The sequence below is a fragment of the Anguilla rostrata genome, chromosome 14, assembly GCF_018555375.3.
Source record: "Anguilla rostrata isolate EN2019 chromosome 14, ASM1855537v3, whole genome shotgun sequence".
In the NCBI taxonomy this organism is placed as follows: Eukaryota; Metazoa; Chordata; class Actinopteri; order Anguilliformes; family Anguillidae; genus Anguilla; species Anguilla rostrata.
The window spans coordinates 36,848,307-36,868,888 of record NC_057946.1 but is presented as its reverse complement, the minus strand read 5'-3'; the positions used below and the strand labels follow the sequence as shown (position 1 = coordinate 36,868,888).

The window sequence follows — 20,582 nt, the reverse complement described above, 5'->3', positions numbered from 1 at the left end:
CCAGGTACTAACCAAGCCCAGCCCTGCTTAACTTCAGCCATTCAGCAGGGGCAGAGTACATGGTAGTATGGCAGCAGACAACAGATGATCACATTTCTTACTTTGGCTTTATTACCTCATTCTGACAAAGAAACATTAAACCCTGCTATTGACTTCACATTTTGAATGATAGTCTACTTTTCCATGCAGGCCGAACACCATTATGTTATATTTATTTTCTTTATACAGATTCGCTATGTATTGGCATAATTTATTATTATTGCTGAACTTTTGTGTTTATTAGCCGTGTTCTGTATGTGAAAATGTTCAGATGACACTTTGAAAACACGCAATATTTGTCATGGGATTACGTGGAGCACATGGAAAAACATAACTTCATGTAACATGTAACACTGAAATGCGGAACACTGAATTTTTCATATTAACATACAGGGTACATGTGCTACATATGTGATAACATGGAAAAATGACTACATGTCATATAATTTCATGTGTTTCTTCTGTAAGCGGGGGTGCGTACGGGGGCGGGCGGGGAGAGGCCAGCGTGTCGCCAGCATTATCAAATAGCAGCTGTGGGCTGGAGTGTGTTCAGCTGGGCCTTCTCTAGCCCATGAATAATGATCTCTACCACCCCCCCCAACACCCTCCCCTCCACAACTTTTAGCCTCTCTCTCACTCGCTGTCTTTCTCTTTCTATGTTGGTCTCTCTCTCCCCCCCCCCGCCTCTCTCTCTCTCTCTCTCTCTCTCTGGTGCTGGGGTTTCTGAAATAAGCTGCATGTAGGGCCAGTTGTGAAATCTTACAGCTTTGGTGTAAATCTTGCCAAAAACTATTTTAAGGTCTCCTAAATCTTTGTAAACTTCAAAATACTTTAGTATCTCCAAAATGAATCACAAAATCGATCACAGTAAATCTCTTGGGCATGTCCTAGTATGGCCCTCTCTCTCGAGTCCCAAATCACCAGTGTTGAGGGGGGGGTTAATCTATTCACAAAGAAGTTCCCACTCAACTTTGAGCAAAAATTATGATTTTTACGATTTTTAGAATACGATTTTTAGAATATTATTTAATTTTGTATCAGATTACAATATTCAGGCCAAAAGGAACTTCAGCCACTATTAGAGAGAAAGAAAATATAGCTGCAAGCAGCAATGTCAGGGGCCAAGCACCAAGGATGAGCAATCGTGCATTGGGAGGTACATTGTCATGGACTGCAAAACAAATCCAAATATTATTCATACTAACTTTGGTGTGTATTGGATGTAAGGGCACATTTGTAAGAATGATTTAGAGATTGTAATGTTGAAGTGGTGTTGTAGGGTGACCTAGGGTGGCACAAAATGTGATACAAATGACCTACATGGGTTCCTCTTCAATTTACGGAAAAATATTTGAATAGAGGCTGGATTTAAAAGGTCAATTATCTTTTGCACAATTTATGCATATTCATATTAATTTCTCTGTAAAAATATTGAATTGAGGGGGGTGTGCATCTCAGGATTGTTCCAGGCAAGCTATCGGAGTGTTCTTACAAATTACAATTTAGCCTTATTGAGCCTATTCAAATTAGTAATTTACAAAAGGCGCCCCCTCCAGGCCGCAATACACTATAACACTGCGAGCCTGAGCAAGCTCGTCCACAGTATGGCTGCCTATCTTCCCCTGAGGTATTGTTGCAATTGACGAAAATCTGTGGGCATACGCATATTTTGGGTGTGGTCGGCCATTTTTGCTAAATTTGAATTACAGTCCTGAAGCCATCCTTGGACATATCAAAATTTCCTTTGCAATTCCCTGCACCTAGTCTGGGGATTTCCAAGACGAGGCTGGATACGGTGTTAGATATAATCTAGTCTGTAGGTAATCACAGCACTATGTACAATTTAGTCAGGAAAATGACGAGCATTGTTGTGCTGAATGGCCTGTTCTCATCACCATGTTATGTCATGTTATGTTATTTAACACAAAGATGTGCTATAGATCACACATGCTAAATTTGCGGAGAATCAGGTAAACACTGTCAGAGACGCATGAAAACGTCGGTTTTTCAAAAAACTGAAAATTTCAGAAAATCCAGTATGGCGGAAGTTATGTCTTTGGTGATATTATTTGTTAAGAATGTGGAGGTAGACATGTGGAAAAAATGAGTAGCATGTCCATGAAACAGGATGGCCTTGATAACCATTGCAATGTTGCAGTTTCAATCAGGGCTGGCCCTAGGATTTTGGTGTTAAATCCTTCCTACATTACATTGTTCTGAAATGTTCTGTTGCCATTCCATTTTAAATGTATACCGCTATTACCGCGATAGGGCATAAATAACGTTTTTTACCTTTTAGATAACTATCGGATCGTGTGGCCCCCCCCCATCGTAGTCGTGTGGCCCCACCTAGCGGTTGTGGCCCTAAACAACCGCATAGAGCGTGTATGCCACGGGCCGGCTGTGGTTTCAATGCTGCACCTGGAGAGTCAGTTGCACGGGTGTCATGCATAATCAGTTGGCAGCCATGCTGGACATGCCTGGTAAATTCTGCGATTTTTTGGGCATGGGGAAGAAGAAAGACAAGAACACTAAAATGATAATGGCAAACGGGCACCACAATCTCTACCACAGAGCATCTCAGAGCCGCTCACCTGAGGGTGAACCGGTCCACCTGAGAGGGGTCAGAGGTCGCGACGTAGGCGGTGACGCCGTCCCTCTGCCTGACCGGCCCCGACGGCATCAGGACCACGAAGTTGGCGTCCAGCCTGACCTGGCCGAGCTGCGCGTCGGTGGAGCTCTGGTGCAGCCGCACGCTTCCGATCCGCCGCATGGGGGCGGAGCCAGAGGCCCCCGAGGGCCCCCCACCACCGCCACCGCCGCTCGGGTCGGAGCGGGCGGAGCCGCCCTTCCTGGGGTCCTCGGTGCCGCAGTCCCCGCCCTGGGCGGGCCGCACCACGTAGTAGAGCTCCACGGGGGTGCCGTCGGCCTGCTCGGGGGCTCTCTGGCGCCCAGGCACCACGCTGGGGGGGCTGAACCAGCCGGGCAGGGGCTCCAGCTCGGCCACGCACAGGCCCAGCTCGCCCCGCAGCCGGCAGCCGCCCCGCACCTCCTGGGTCTCGTGGAAGGCCAGCATGCCCACGCAGGGCAGCCCCTCCACCGCGCCGTAGTCGTCCCAGTCCCGCCCCGCCACGTAGAACAGCACCTGCACCTTGGGCTCGCCCGGGTAGATCCGCTCGCTGATGATGAAGGTCTGCACCTTCCAGTTGAAAGTGAAGACTGAGGTGGAGGAGGAGGATGAGGAGGAGAAGGCCGCGCCCACCTGCAGGAGCTCCGGAGGCACCGCCCGCTCCACCCACAGGGGGCCGTAGCTGGCGTTGACGGAGGGCGGGCGCCGGGCCTGGTGCACGAAGAAGGGCTCGGTGCGGGCCTGCAGGCTGGAGTTCCTCATCAAGTCCTGGTTGGCCTCCTTCAGGAAGAAGGCCGACTCGGCGTTCAGCACCTGGTACCTGACGGGGAGGTACGCGGGGGCCAGGGGGAACCTCTGCAGCGCCTCTGGGAACATGCGACCCTCCGTCACTGCCAGAGAAGAACATTCAAATGCGTAAATTATCAGCATGGATTCCTGCATTGTATACCTCGCCACAGACTTTAGGCCAGTGGTTCCCCAACCTGTTTCTGGAGATCTACCACCCTGTAGTTTTTCACTCCAACCCTAACAAAGCACACCTCACTCAACAGCTAGAGCAGGGCCGACCAACCCTGTTCCTGGAGATCTACTGTACCATCCTGTAGATTTTCATCATGAGAACTAGGCCAGCTGGGTGTAAATTGAAAAACTTCATGTGCCTTATTGTCCTGTATTCTAGTGGTTCCTGAACTTGGTCCTGGGGACCAGCCATGTATGCTACTTATCATTCCAACCATTGCTGCCTCATCTGAATTATAAAGTTGGCAGATTTCCCAATTGAAGTCCATTCGAAGCTATTAATTCACCTGGCCAAATTACACAATTTTGAACAGTACATTTCAATCCTAAAATGTCTTCATGCAAAGCTACCTGCACTCAGATTTTGTTTCTGAGCCCCACAGAAGATGATATAAAAAACGTTTTGATTCCTATTTGGTCCACATGTTTCTATGTCACAGTGCATACACAGGCACACTAGCCAGCGAACACTCGGTACTAAAACTCAAAAGGGACGGAAGGAGGAATGACTTGCACATGTGCTGAGTTCACCTACGCAGTACCCCTTCCTGCTGTGAGCAGCAAGACAGACAGAAACAGGAAATGGCATGTTCGGCAAAACAAGCATTTAGGTTCTCGACAAAAAAATGCTACAGGGATGTTTATAATCATTTTGATGACAATGCTGACGATAATTTGCCTTTTTTAAGCAGCGCTATGAGGACACATTCCCCTCATTTGGTAAATAGAAAGAAATTAGCAAATGAGCTGTTTCTCGACAAAACCCTACTGAGCAGCCTCTAGGAGGTAATTACTTCAGTTTGAGTAAAAAGCGTAGTCTTTACCAACCGAATACAAAGAGATAGCAGCAATTAAATTTCCCTTATTTGAAACCGATATTAAACAATTCAATGACATGTAGGACTTCACTGCAAAAGCCTTATCAAGACAAGAGAACAACAAAACAAGAGAAATAGAATATATATATATGAATATAAAATATGAATGTGGACAAATAAAGTTGGGAGGCTACTGCTTGAAAGAAGCATGACTCATCTACATCTGGCTATGAGAAATGAGGCCAGGGACTCAAACTCAAGCCAGGCAGAAAGAAAAGGTAAATACTATGTTCGAGAGAGCCAGTGCTTTTACAGATGCAAAGTTCTTCATTCACTCAGTCACACACACTCACTCACTCACACACCCAGTCACTTATTCACTCACTCACTCTTCACTCAGTCACACACTCACTCACTCACTCACTCACACACCCGGTCACTCACTCACGCATTCACACACTCACTCACTCTTCACTCAGTCACTCACTCACACACTCACACACTCACTCTTCACTCAGTCACTCACTCACACACTCACACACTCACTCTTCACTCAGTCACTCACTCACTCACTCACTCACTCACACACCCAGTCACTCACTCACTCACTCACTCAATCTTCACTCTTCACTCACTCACTCACTCAATCTTCACTCTTCACTCACTCACTCACTCACACACTCATACACCCGGTCAATTACTCACTCACACCCTCACTCATTCACTCACTCACACACTCACACACCCGGTCACTCACTCACACCCTCACTCATTCGTTCACTCACACACCCGGTCACTCACTCACTCACTCACTCACACCCTCACTCATTCACTCACTCACTTTTCACTCACTCATTCACATTTAGCAGGTTGAAGATTCTCCACAAGGGGGAGCTATTAGCACTGAAGTAGCTGGAATTGGTGAGAGTGGTGCTTCACATCAATGACACTGTCTGTCCTTGTTCTAGCCATTTTTTTTTTGATTTTGTTTTTACACAACAAACCCCAACCAAGGCATGAAGTGGGCATGGGCTGAGAAAATAAAAACTTAAATTAAAAACTCCAAAGTCTGATTCATTTAGATGCTCTGAGTCAAGTGCACTGATTCATTTTAAAGAATCAAACTTCTCACCACTACTGTACATTAGCAGCAGTACTACAGTATGAGTACGCTAACAGGAAATGTTTGGCAGTGCTGTTGCTGATCAGCCTAACATATGCAGAAATGTGGTGCTTAGTTATTGTAATAGATGGTGGGGATTGTGATGCTGGTCTGATGAACTACGGTGCTGGTTCAGGGGTGTTGAATCACTGCAGGCTTGTCTGGTTAGAACAACAGCAACAACGTCCAGAACTTGAGCTTTAATGAGAAGATGAAAACGTGTGTGTGGTTATTTAGATGCACGCACACAGCGTATCGAATAGGGAGAAATAAAATGCAGCACTGAAACGAATCTCCCAGCCCTCTCCAGTAAACAAGCAGAATATTACAGACTCTCTGGCGCTGTTCAATTGTAACGCACTGAACGCGTGTTCACGTGCTGTGTGCACGGACCGCACACAGTCAGTCCCCAACAGAGGTCAGCCCAGTAACATATACACGAGATATTCAAGGACTCTGTAACAGTTGTTACAAAAAGTATAAGTAACACGCTAACATGTTCAGCTAATTAGTGACATGACCGTGTTTTCCCGTGTGACAGTAGGAAGGTTACCGTTGGAAACAGTGTTAATAAAGACCGCTGGAGATTAACTGTATCGAGGACTCTGATGCCATTTCAAATTAAAAACGCCCTCCCACACACACACACACACACGTGAACAGAAATAACACTATGCAACTCATAATGCTTTAATATAACTATACCGTTAGGTTGGGTTGATGTAGAAGATACATTAGTTGCCTGGACCAATATATGTGGACATCCATTCAACGTAGGCTAAAGTAATAAGCTGGTAAACTAACAAAGCTGGTAATTGCTCTAAATTAGACACCTTTTATCCGAACAGAAGGATGATATCCCATCCGAAGGCCACAATGCGTCCGAAATAGCTGTGCAAAAAATAAAAAACTTCTCATTCTCACAAAGACAAATTGACTAACGCTTTCATCCTCTGTAACATCTTTGATGAGAAATGCTTGCTTTGGAAGGAAGGTTAGGTTTTTAATCGATTCAGCCAGACTTGCAGATGAAATCATGTTCGGTCATATACACACACACACACATATATGTCTGTGTGTGAAATCAAACAATTCACATAAAAAGGGTATTTTTTCACTATGTAGAAATCATAGGACTTTTCATAAATAGTCCTCTCCATTTCAGAGCACCATAATGTTAGGGACAAATGGCTTCACAAGTGTTTCTGATGAGTCAAGTGTGTTCAATTCAGTTATAAAACAGCATGCAGTACCTAGTCTTAATTCTAGGGTTTTAATTGCCTTTGGAGTCTGTTAATTGCATTTGTGAACAAACAAACCAGAGTTGTGCCAATGAAAGTCAAGGACCCCATTATGAGGCTGAGAAATAAGAAAGAAACAATCAGAACATAGGCCAAACCTTAGGCTAACTAAACTAAATAAACTGTTTGGAACATCATTAAGAAGAAAGAGAGCACTGGTGAGTTCAGTGATTTCGCAAAGGGCCTGGCAGGCCAAGGAAGACCTCTGCAGTTGGTGAGCAAAGAATTCTCATCACAACAAAGGAAAACTCCCAAACACCTATCCAATAGTTCAGAAACACTCTTTAGGAAGCAGGCGTGGATGTGCCGGTGACTACTATCTGCAGAAGACTTCACAAACAGAACTACAGAGGCTACGCTGCAAGATGCAAACCACTAGTTATCTGCATAAACAGGATGGCCAGGTTACAGTTTGCTAAAGAGCGCCTAAATGCCTGCAGGGCTCTGAAAAGTGAACCTTCCGGGCTTACTCTGGCACGTTCACAGATAGTAATGTGCATTGCCTCTGCCAAAAAAACTAATGAAATAAATCAGGAATTTGAAAGTGCAACAAGAAAACAAGAATTCGGACCAAGTCTGGAAAGCACTTCTGTATACCGCACCAACACCACCGGGCTGCATGGTCTGTGCAGTAACTGTACAGCGATGCAGCATCGTTTCTTAGGGCTCAACTCCGAACGTCCTCACAATGAATGTGTTCACTCTGGCCAGTGAAATTCAAGGGGTTGCAACTGAGGCCCTACAGCTCACACCCTATGACAGTATCTGTGATCTGCAACACACAACCAAGCTCTAGAGCCCCAGTCATTTTACAGAATCCCTTCTGCCTCAGTGAAGAAGGTTTCAAAGCCAATTTAAATGGTGAAAATTCACAAGCTTCCCGCCGGCTGTGCATGGCCGCCGTGTCCGTCGACAGGGCGACCGAGAGCGACTTGCCTCTCTGACTGGCGCGGTGGCGGACGTCGCGCGCCGACAGGGCGGCGAGTTTGAGCCAGTGAGCGTCTCCATCAGGGCGGCGAGTTTGAGCCAGTGAGCGTCTCCATCAGGGCGGCGAGTTTGAGCCAGTGAGCGTCTTCATCAGGGCGGCGAGTTTGAGCCAGTGAGCGTCTTCATCAGGGCGGAGAGTTTGAGCCAGTGAGCGTCTTCATCAGGGCGGCGAGTTTGAGCCAGTCAGCGTCTTCATCGGAGAGGTGCTTCGGTTCCCGAGCGGAGCGGTGACTCAAAGTGACGTTTCTGAGCGAAACCTTTTAAGAGCACTCTGCTCCCCTCCTGTCTGTCAGGGAAGGTGGGGGGGGCGGGGGGGGAGGCAGCTATTGTGATCCAGCATGGAGATGCTGGGGGAAAGAAAGGAATTAGGGCCATTTTCAGTGACAGGTGCTCGACTGTAATTCACAGAAAGGAGCTGTTCCCACAGAGATCGGGCCGAATGCGTCTCATAATAAATATGAAACAAATGCCCCCGCAGTTCCTTTGATGGCAATATTTTATTCTTTTGATGGGAATTATTTGAGATTTCGCTCAACTGACAGAAAACACAGAAAAGAGGTCAGAGTGACATACCATCGCAGGAAAAATATATTTTTTTAAAACGGGCGCAATTTTGAGGTTATGGACAAACTCTTGGAGACATTATTAATTTGGAGAATACCACTGCTAAACTGAGCAGAGCTGAAGCTTCCACAGTCCAAGCATGGAGAGAGATGACCTCAGTCATTAAAGACTTTTTCCTATTAAATTATTAACTAAGAAATGAGATGTACTAGTGCTATCATATCCTGCTATATTAATGAGAAGTGCAGCCCTTTATTGTTATAATTATTTTTATTATATTTATTTTTTTAGACTTGACTTTATTGTTTATTATTATCCATTTCAGCGATCTAATTTCTTTGTTATTATATCTGTTTCCATCTGCACGTCTTATGTTGTTAATGTTATGTGTTTGTTAATGTATTATCAATGCAAAAAAAAAAAAATTAATCACCAAAAAAGAAAGAAATGGTGGGTGGAGTCAGTGCTATCCAATGAGCACACTGCAGGATGGTTAGGGTCGCTGTCTTTTAGCTGGAACTCTCCAGTATTACACAAAACCAAGGATTGACTTCTCAGTCACAGAAATCGACTACTCTCTGGAAGATTCTATATCCTGACATTTACACATTGGTCACAGAGAGAACGAGAGAGGGAGGATAGGAGAGACAGAGAGATATGGGCTGAGACATATTAATCCGTGGTGGATTGTTTTTTCGTAATCGCTCATAAATTTCTGTGTTCGTGTGATGAGAAAAATGGCTTCCCGTTTTAAACGGCGGCAGACTGCATGTTTTAAACGGCGGCAGTCGGTGTGCGAGGGTGGCGTTTGTGACCTTGTTTTCCGTCGCAATCTGTAAAACAGCGATTCATCCGGCCGCCTCCGTCCCGCCCTTCCTCACTAGCGGCAGCGCACAGTTTCCCACAAAACGCCGCAATCATGCAAACCACTCTCACCACGACAGGAGACTCTTGACCTCGCGAAAAAAAGCCTTGCAGAGTTGCTGGGGCGACGAGGGAGACGCGTTACTGAGGGAAGACACGTGGGACTGCCGAACATTTCCAGGCGCGTTTAGTGTGTGCGCTTCCGTGATTGGACATCTGCACGAGACTGCTCAAATTTAAGTCTCCACCCTCCGCGTTGCCAGCAGGACCCGAACCATGCCGGCAGAGAGGTGAACGAACAGCGCTGTGATGCCGTCGCTGTTGCACTGTGCTGATGGCAAGGACGATATCGGGAACAAGACGCAAGCGTGTTGCTTCTGGCACAGAGTTTTCAGTCGCGTAAATAAAAAAACGTGTGGTGCCGTGGTGGGAAAAATACGATTTAACAAGCGGAAAAACACTAACTGTTCCCAGCCAGCTGTTCTTCTCATCAAATCTGTCTGTTTTCAGATATGGAGACATCATCATCACCATCGTCAACAAGTTAAACAGTGCTCTTTTTATCTTTCCACAAAAGTGGTACACCATCAGGGTATAAACATCGTCTTGAGTCTTCTTTTTAAAAAATCCTGCAGTGACAGAAATGTTTCATTCAATAAATAAAATAATAATTTAAAAAAACGTTTTTGTGTTTACTCAGTTTCCCATTGTCCAATATTACATTTTGTCTAAATCGTTCAGTGGGAAAAAAATGCAATAATAGAGGAAATCTGAAAGGTGGCAAATAGTTTTGCATGGCACTGTATGGTCTCAGGCTGGCACAGTGGTGCAGTGGGTAGCACTGCTACCTCAAAGCAAGACAGTCTTTTGTTTGAATCCTGGCAGTGGGTTTCCTCCCAGTCCAAAGACATGCAGGTTCACTGCCGAGTCTAAATGACCCCTAGGTATGAGTGTGTGAGCGACTGGTGTGTGTGCCCTGCCTCTCGCCCAATGCATGCTGGGATAGGCTCCAGCACCCCTCTGCGTCCCTGACCAGGAATAAGTGATTAGTACGTTTCTCGCAACACATCTATAACAGAAAAAAAAACAATTATGATGTGTGTTTTGTCGTAAAAATAAGTGGTGCAGACTAAAGAAATACAGTCTCTCTTGGACAGTTATCCAGACAGTTATTCCAAGATTTATTGATGAGTGACAGGTTGTTTCTTCATGAAAAATATTGATTTAGGATTTAAAGTTTAATGAAGAGGCATTATCACAGGGGGTCTGTCGAGTGTGGGTCATTTCTGACCCTGTGGACATAGAGGGTGCATATAATAAAAAAGACAACTCAACGGTTAAAAAGCATGTCAGTTAACAATTAGAGGTCATGCAGCCCATATGTGGTCATCATTTTGCCTATGTATGGTGCATTCAGTACTGTACTGATTATGCCATTACACATTAATAACAGTCTATGTGGGGAAACTACTTCCTGGAACTGCATGTGATATCAAAGTTAATTTCCCACTTGCAGATGCTACATATATCTTGCTGAGTGCTTTTAATGCTTTTAATAATGATTTCCAGTCTGATTACTCCTCCAATGAGTTTGGTGTTATCAGCAAAATTGTCTTTTCTCCAAGGTCGTTATGCAGATTAGAAAGAGCAGAGGTCCCAATACTCAGCCCTGGTGGACTTTACCACTCCCTCTGTTCAAAGGAGAGACCTCTGATGATCATTCTTAGTGTTCTGCCCTGAAGCCCATTATGAATCCACTTTGAGCTAACTGCGCTAACGCTCTACTGATGTGAACTTGGCAGAGAGTCGCGCTTGTGTGACAGTAGTGCCGTGGGCGTTTTTGAATCCAAACATAAAGTACCTCATGTGCAGCTATTGAAACCCTTAGTTTCAATAGTCAATATTGAATTATTTGAATCAGTATTTTCCGGAAGGCACTAGCCTTATTTCAATGCTTTGAGAGAAAAAATGAACAATGAACAAAAATATATGTTTTCAAGGAATCAGAGACCAGCAGTACAGAGATGAAAGTCTGTATATAACCACAGTAAGTTCTTTTCATGCACAAACCACAAGGCTGAATCTGGCATATTCAGACAAAAGCAGGCATTATGCTGAGGACAAAATATGCCTCTTTTTATTGCATAAAGTGTGACTTGAGGTAAATGTCTAAGAGCCATTCAATTTCAATGCCCTATCACACAGATTAGAAATATTTGACCTTCCACTGATTGCTGGGACTAACGTTTTTTGTTGAACAAGAGGGCCAAGTGGACAGCATTGATGTTGCTTATATTTCACCATTGACATCCTAGTCTAGATTCAATCTGGACAACTAGAGGGGTGGAAATCTAGGCTGAGAGGTGTTTTGACATTAATTAACTAGGTTAGCTCAATTTAGCTCCAGTTTAGCCTGGCTATGTCCTAGCAAATCAAATCTAGCCGGGTTTTCACTGAACCTATTACACAGAATGCACTATTGAATGGGTAAGGAGCTGGTCGTGTATTCCTGGGTGGGGCACTGCTGTTGTACCCTTGAGTGAGGTACTTAACCTGCATTGCTTCAGTACATATCTAGCTGTATGAATGCAATGTAAATGCTATGTAAAAGTTGTGTAAGTCGCTCTGAATAAGAGCATCTGCTAAATGCTTGTAATGTAATGAACATCTAGATGGTATATAAACTATTAAAAAAAGTTTTCTAGTCAGCTATATCCGGGTAAAACCTAGGCTGAATTGGACCTAAATTGAGTTGACCTAGTCTGTTAATGTTAAAACATCTCTCAACCTAGATTTCCACCCCTCTAGCCGTCTAGATTTGTGTTTGTGCTCACTGGTATCGTTCCCTCACCAAAGTTCACCTTCCACAATTCACTTATGAGCACCGCAACAGCGTTCATTGTGTTTCCAGAACCAAGCAGGTTATGCTGCTCGGGGTAGGTCAGTAGTGCATGATTGGTGAAAGGATTTCAGTGAGGGATAGCCGACTCTTGTCCCACTACATTGTAGCTTTGACAATCGATGTGACACAAATCAAAGCGGTGTAGTCGGTTGCCTGGAAAGCCTCGCGGAGACAGCTGTAGAGCCATCTGGAGGATATGTCTGACCATAATTGAATACAAATCAATTTATTTTTACTAAGCGAAAATGTCCCTCGCTGTTAATGGTACAACGAAACAGCATTCAGTTTCGTTGTACCATTAACCTGCGCGAATGCGAACGTGTATAAAACGAGCCAGTATAAGCAGCCCCCGGATTTGACGCCGTGTTCTATTTGCTTGTAGGTAACGGGATTTGAATGATGACGGTTTGGGAGCGCCCGCGAGCCGGCCCGTGCGGAAGCGCGGCCACGTTCGGACCTGCTCGCCTCCGCGCTGTTAAATACGGCTCTTCCGCTCTCTCTCATGTAGATCACGTTTGCACCGGTACAGGCGCCGCTTTCCTACTTCGTAACGCAACACCACTCACATATATCTTATCGAGATCAGTAAGTTCAATTATTTTTCTCTTTAAAAAAAAAAATCGAGGAAATAAAGACATTTCCCAAACGGTAAGGATGGATGAAGCGCTGCAAAACATCTTTTAATGGGCATTAGCAATAAGCCTTTCATCACGTTTTCAGGGGTAGATATTTTATTCCCTTTTTTACAGCAGCTCATAAAAGGATATCCCTGCCGGGCGGGAGTCTGCAGTGATCCGTCTATATGTGCTTACACTTTAAAGGCTACGGTGTAGTTCATTTTCATCCCCACTGCGTAGGCTACATATGCAAATCTCCGATCACATCAAGAGTCGGATGATTGCTTCAAATGCGCGCAGACTTCAAAGGGACAACCCAATCGATCGCAAGAGAATTAAAAAAAATAAAAAAAAGATAGAGAGAAAATGTCAAATATAAAATGCGGTTAAGAGTCAGACCACCAGCGAAGAACATGGATAGGATTAACCTTCTCTCCACAGAAGCAAGGAGAAGATCGATCGTTTTATTTATCATATCATGTATTTGAAAAAAGCCATATATTTTGTAACTCTACAAAGACATACATTTCAGTCAACGTTAGACAACTGGCCTGTTCATCAGCAAAAATGTGAAATAGGCAACGCCATAAAATGTCAAGCGTTAATTCAACTCTTAACATTGTTAATTGATCTCTGGAATGTGGAACCAAATGTTATGTGTTAAGGGTTGAATTAACACTGTTGGAGTTGAATTTACGCAGGACATTTTACTGTGTTGGCAACTGGATGGCATTAGGCTAAATCTCATTAAATATTACATCAAGGACAGTAACACAGTAAAATGTCCTGTTTTAATTCAACTCTAAAAGTGCTAATTTAACTCTAAGAGGAATGTAGGGTCAAATGTTATCTGTTTAGAGATGAATTAACACTGGGTATTTTACTGTGTAGTTACAGGCTCTAGTCTTTTCAGGATGGTTTTGTGAATATTTAACCTGCAGACAGTTGCTCTTATCCAGAACGACATGGTCTGCGTAGCTCACGATAGACATATTTATTTTCATAAAGCTGAGATTTACTGAAGCCGTTCAGGGTAGGCTTGCCACTCCAGGCTACAGTCCAGCCCAGGGGATCGACCTCATCTCTTCAACTGGCCTCTGGCTTTGCGACCTGTGACCCTCTCTCTCAGCACTGATCCTTATTTAGCAGGACCACGGTGCCCAAACCAGGGCCCGGTCAGGAGCCCGAGGGCCTGATCACAGGAGCCCCAGGGCCCGATCAGGAGCCCCAGAGCCTGGTCACAGGAGCCCCAGGGCCCGATCAGGAGCCCCAGGGTCCGATCAGGATCCCAAGGGCCCGATCAGGAGCCCCAGGGCCCGATCAGGATCCCCAGGGTCCGGTCAGGAGCCCCAGGGCCCGATCACCAGCCCCAGGGCCCAGTCAGGAGCCCCAGGGTCCGATCACGAGCTCCAGGGCCCAGTCAGGAGCCCCAGGGCCTGATCACAGGAGCCCCAGGGCCTGGTCAGGAGCCCCAGGGCCCGATCATGAGCCCCAGGGCCCGGTCAGGAGCCCCAGGGCCCGGTCAGGAGCCCCAGGGCCCGGTCAAGAGCCCCAGGGCCCGATCAGGAGCCCCAGGGCCTGATCACAGGAGCCCCAGGGCCTGGTCAGGAGCCCGAGGGCCCGATCATGAGCCCCAGGGCCCGGTCAGGAGCCCCAGGACCCGGTCAAGAGCCCCAGGGCCCGATCAGGAGCCCCAGGGTCCGGTCAGGAGCCCCAGGGTCTGATCACAGGAGCCCCAGGGCCCGATCATGAGCCCCAGGGCCCGGTCAGGAGCCCCAGGACCCGGTCAAGAGCCCCAGGGCCCGGTCAGGAGCCCCAGGGTCCGGTCAGGAGCCCCAGGGTCTGATCACAGGAGCCCCAGGGCCCGATCAGGAGCCCCAGGGTCCGGTCAGGAGCCCCAGGGTCTGATCACAGGAGCCCCAGGGCCCGATCAGGAGCCCCAGGGCCCGGTCAGGAGCCCCAGGGCCTGGTCAGGAGCCCCAGGGCCCGATCAGGAGCCCCAGTGTCCGGTCAGGAGCCCCAGGGCCTGGTCAGGAGCCCCAGTGTCCGGTCAGGAGCCCCAGGGCCCGGTCAGGAGCCCCAGGGTCCGGTCAGGAGCCCGAGGGCCCGGTCATGAGCCCCAGGTGCTCAGCAGCAAAACTGAGAGAAAAAAAATATGAATCGCTTTTTACATTTTTTTTGGTCTGTATGTCCAAGTTTGTTAAATTGCACACTTTGAAACTACAAACAAAGCCATAGTCTGTTTTACACATCCTATACCAGTATGGTATTAACATGACTGCATATCATGTACATATAATGTATATTGTTTTAATCAGCCTCTAATCTGATAAAGATAGCAGATATGAGGAAATGATGGTTTATACGTGCTTTCATGGACTGGGAGATCACAGCAGCTTGCTCAAGTCGTCACTGTATTAGCGCCTACTAGTGGCGTACCAGGTGCATGCGTTTAAGGAGCCATCTTTCCTTTAGTGCACTACTCAGCATCCATTGGCATGGAGAAGCCCTGGCTGGTTGGTTGACAGATGTTTCCGCACGCTGTGCTGCGTGAAAGGACCCGCGGCTGTCCTCGCATTTCTCCGTCAGCCATGATGTTTTTTTCTACGCCTCGCGGCACTGAGTCTGCTCTTTTGCCTGGTTCATGTTTTGGGGGATCTTATATTTATTTGTTAATTTATTTTTGAGGAGTAACATTCTCCTTTGATTGTCGTGCTTTGGTGAAGGTCTCATTTCTAACGCAGTTCAGGGAATTCCTAAGTTGCTGGCACGCCATTATCGGGTTCCTTAGAGGGCGTAACGAACGTGTCGGCTTCGTGCGAGAAGAGAAACACGAGCAGTAACGCGTGCGTTCCAGTTACGCTCCTCTCTGCTTCCTAAACAATTCTAGAACTGGCTCTGGAGGTATATAAATAAACCGTAAGCAGGAAAGGTCGTGATGTTTAGAGCAAGTCGTCGAACACTCATCAGCAAAACCGAATCAGTTGAAAAGGCATAAAAATGTCTCGTGTGCAGAAGCAGTCTCTGAGGTGTGTCAGTAGTTTATGTTCACTCTCCTCCACAAATATGTGTGTGTGTGTGTGACATCAATGAATTTTTTCCCGGTGCCTTGTGGGTAATCCCTGACACAGAGGTCCTCCGGGACAGATCAGCGCACACAGATAGAGGGTAACCTAGGAGTAATCAGGGAAGACCCAGGGGACCAGTAAGGGATATAAATAGGCCCAGTTAGGATGTAGTGAGAATACACACACACCCTCCCCATCGGTAAATATTCTGCCGTCTCAAATAGTCTCAGATAACAATTGCACTGGAATGAATTCACGTAGCAGAGGTAAATCATATTCTCTGCTTCTGTCGATGCTGTCCGCCTTTCAGCATCAGAGGCTCTGCTAAGTGATCGCAATGCAACGTCGTGTAATTAAACGATAAGGAAGACACACGGTTGGTGGGGAAGACAGAGGCCAGGACCAATGGTAAATCAGGGTACGGCTCGACATGAAAAAACTGAACATTAAAAAAAAATAAACAGGAAAAAAGTAGCCTCACAGAAAGATGCAGGCTCAAAAATAATTATTCCTGCTGCAGGGGCTGGGACGAGCTGTTTGCTGGCCCCCGCGTACTCAGTTTGGAGTGAAATGCGTGCCCCCGTACAGTAAATGCTAAGGTATTATAGCCCGAAAGACTCAGTCAGTTGTGCCATTATAGTGGGCTGTGCCTGAGCGGAATACTGATTGGTCTCGTGCGTGCAGCCGCTGCTGCTGTCCGAGGTGCTGAATGCTCTCTGTTCCCTCCCAGGCCTGTTCGGTGCTGCTGTTCGAGGTGCTGAACGCTCTCGGTTCCCTCCCAGGCCTGTTTGCTGCTGCTGTCCGAGGTGCTGAATGCTCTCGTTCCTCAAGCCTGTTTGCTGGCTAGCTGTCCGAGGTGCTGAAGGCTTCTGTTCCCTCCAGGCTGTTCGGTGCTGCTGTCCGAGGTGCTGAACGCTCTCGGTTCCCCCCCAGGCCTGTTTGCTGCTGCTGTCCGAGGTGCTGAACGCTCTCGGTTCCCTCCCAGGCCTGTTTGCTGCTGCTGTCCGAGGTGCTGAAGGCTCTCTGTTCCCTCCCAGGCCTGTTCGGTGCTGCTGTCCGAGGTGCTGAACGCTCTCGGTTCCCTTCCCTGTTCCATTCCCAGCCACATTCTGCTTCGGCACAGTCGGTCTTCTGGACAGCGAGGCTCAAACCCGCTCCGAGAATTAGCTCTCCTCGGCTTTGCGCTTTCCTCGTTTTTTAAACGCGCTCTCGACGCCGGCCGACAGCGTCCTGTGCTCTCGCTCTCTCTCAGAACCGCCCTTAAAAATCTGGCTGTCACAATCCGTACATCTGCTCTTCCTTCTCTGCGCCTTAGATCCTCTGTTCCTCCCTTATGAAACCGCTTTCCTGCCACTTTTCTGGCTGGCGGGGCCTGCGTATGACCAGGCCGCGGCACGCTCACAGCCAGTACTCGCCGCGCCCACGCCTGCTAGCACCCGGAGTGTGGGAGTGTTGATTGGTTCATTCTCCCCCTGAGTTTGAGAGGTCTTTAATAATGACAGGGTCACACACGCCTGCCTCAGAAGACCTCTTATCTCCCCTGACCCCTGACGGCAGGTATCTGAGCATCTTCTGCGCCCGCCTGGATTCCTCCTCCCCTACCTTCTCTTTCGGCTGCTGGAGCGGGGGAGCGAGAGTCATCGATTTTTTTGTAAGAGGGCATCGGCTTGTCCTGCCGTTGGGAAAGCGGGAACAGTGCACTTTACGGTTAAAGGATGAAGACCTCCAGGTTATGTGAACAAATGAATGTGAACAACAGCTGCATTGTTTCCTCTACTCCATCCTCCTTCCGTCTCCCTGTTCAGAACACCCGGTAAGCTAAGTTTGGGTCCGGGCCCAACGTTGGGCGGGAAAATGCAGACAGCCGCTGGTTCTTTCCCTTCCGCAGCCCCCTGCTGACTCAGACAGACCGCTGCCTCCGATCAACCAGCAGGGGTCGCTATTGAGCAGTGTGCCGATCGCCGCCTCCATCCCTGCTGAGGAAGAATGCTCCATAAAAAGGTGTTTTTTTTCCCTCAGATAAAATCACCAATCAACAGCTCAAGAGGGTCAATAAGTCCCCGGGGGGGGGGGTCGATCTGGCAGAGGGGTGACGGAAATGGAGGTTCTGCAGTGGAAGGCCTTTTGCTCTGAGACCATGCGCCGCGCTCTCCACATCCTCCTCATTACAATATTCACTAATGAGCAAACAAGGACGACTTTAATGGGCACTCCGTAGCCCCGTCCCGTTTCAGACATGCAAACGCGCACGTGTAATGAAAATAGTGCTGTGCTTAATAACCGCGAATTAATCTGTAAATGAAAAAGCTATGCACTGGAACACATTTGTAATTATATTGGTTAATTAAAATGGCAGTCGGTAGTTACTTTAGAACTGGAGATGTCATTAGTCAAATATAATTACTTGCATTATTAGCAATCACATGTCCATCATAAGTGACTGTGTACCCATTTAAAAGCACACAGAGACATATGTAAATATATTTGAGAAAATGGCGAAAAATTACCACATCCACAGAACCTGCAAGTTGTCCTGGATAATTCAGCCATTTTCCCTGTAATATTCTCATCTCACCGACTCAACTATAAATTCCTGATCTGAACAACCTGTACCCGACTGGCACCATAACTAACTGCGTGATAACGGCTTCTTCAAAGGTACAGAGCCTCCATGAATGTGTGAAAAGAAAAATAAAACTTCAGAAATAATCACTGAATTGTTTTTTCATTCGTGTTTTTTTGTTTTGCAGTAGAGATTCTTTACCTTTAGATCAGACTTTAAGTGCATACATAAAGAATTTGCTTTTCAATTAATAATGGAGAGCTCAAAAAATAGTACATAGACCCAAAGCTGTTAAGACTGGAATCAAGCACGTCTATTTTGGTATGAGAAACAGAACTCATTAACTCTGTATCAAACTAGAGATGTAGAGCAAAGGAATGTACATTCCTGTCTGGTTTCTGATGGTATTTTCATCTGGCAGTCCTCCTTGTCTGATTATGCTACAAGAAAGATTAAGCACATTGCAAGACAAACGCAAGAAATACCAAAGGCTTGTTTCCATTGTGATCCTGTGTGCAACATAAAGGAAATGTGAGAGAACACTTGACGTGCCCATTTTAATAATCACGGAAATAGCCTTCCCAGCGCATGGCAGATTTGCGATGACAAATGCGATCCTTGGATCGCGTGCCTGTACCAAAACGTGGCACGGATGTCAAGCGCCATTTTGCTTCAGGATGTTTATTATGCTTTGTGTATCCTTGCAAAAAATTAGGTAGCACAGATATGTGAATTCCATACTGAGCAGCCACCACTGACGAATTACAAATAAACAGGAAAAATGAATTCTAAACAATTCTGTTATTCATATAAAATAATTGCAGAAAGATTGTGACAGAGAGTGAGTCGAGCTGAACAACTGCAGGGTGGGGAGCTGCTCATGGGGGGGGGGGCAGCGGGGGGGTGCGTGGTGGGTTGCAAAGGAAGTGTCGGATGATATATTTTACAGCAAAGCTACGGAAGGAAAACATACAAGCGTTTCTCCAAACAGGGCCCCGGTGGACCGCTGTGCACGAGTGGCTCTGCTCCAGCAGCGGTCAATTAATCAGAGCTGATTAAGCTGTTAACGAGTTTGCCCACTCATGCTGGAGAGCGACGCACCGCCTCTCTGAAGCTCATCACCATGGAAATTCTTCCGCACAAATCCACAGTTAACGATCGTCTCCTCTCTTTTAACCAAAGGAACGTCGTCTGTGGAAGACCTTGAGAAGGCGCGATGTGGAATGCATATTCATGAAGACTCTCAGTGCTGACCTAGGATCAGTCCCCTGGGCCGAATCCTAACTGCATCCGTTACGGGCCAAAAGGTGATGCTGATCCCAGATATGCACTCCTCACGTATGACGGCCTGAACTTAAAGTGGTTTATATGCAGAGGTTAATCTGTCTACACCAGTGCAGACAGGGATGGCAAAACCGGTGAAGCGGAAGGAAGGGTGGCAGAGTATAATAAGGTTGGGTGTGAAGAGCTGAAGAAGGTAGAGTGGAACATGAAGATGAACAGAGGAGTGTCCCTATAAAGAAGAGAACAGCTCTGTGAAGACTAAAACAATGTGGTTTCAGAATAGTTCTGTGAAGATTAAACAATGTGATTTCAGAACAGCTCAAGAAGACTAAAAGAACATAATTTCAGAACAGTTCAAGAAGACTAAAACAATGTGATTTCAGAACAACTCTAAGACTAAAACAGAATGACAAAGGTCACTGCGGAAAATCGCAGTGAAACTAAGGAAACAAGCTTCCCAGGTCTCTGCAAACAGCAATCGATCTATTTTTACACATTAAAATTTCACACATTTCTTTCACTCTTTTTTATGTTCTTTATACTGTTTTCTCCATCCCTCCTTTTCTGTTCTTCCACTGATCACCAAATTGGCTTTAAAATAAAGGACAGTGCTTTATTACACACTAACTCAGTCTACAGTAAGGGTCTATTATTTATTTAAAGGCAAAAAGGAAGCTCAGTGCTGACATCTGTGAGTTTGTGTGTGTGTGTGTGTGTGTTTGTGAATTTACAATGACATTGTAAGACATACAGTATAACTGCAG

The 20,582-nt window shown here is 46.4% G+C and overlaps 1 protein-coding gene across 1 annotated transcript in view; it reads right to left on the bottom strand.

Annotated features, from left to right (window-relative positions):
- LOC135239565 (transmembrane protein 132D-like) overlaps positions 1–20,582 on the bottom strand; it is a 153,753-nt gene that overhangs the window by 107,717 nt on the left and 25,454 nt on the right. The window contains exon 2 of the mRNA XM_064308307.1: positions 2,634–3,558. Coding sequence (XP_064164377.1) covers positions 2,634–3,558 — 925 coding nt within the window. The remainder of the gene's footprint in view (positions 1–2,633; positions 3,559–20,582) is intronic.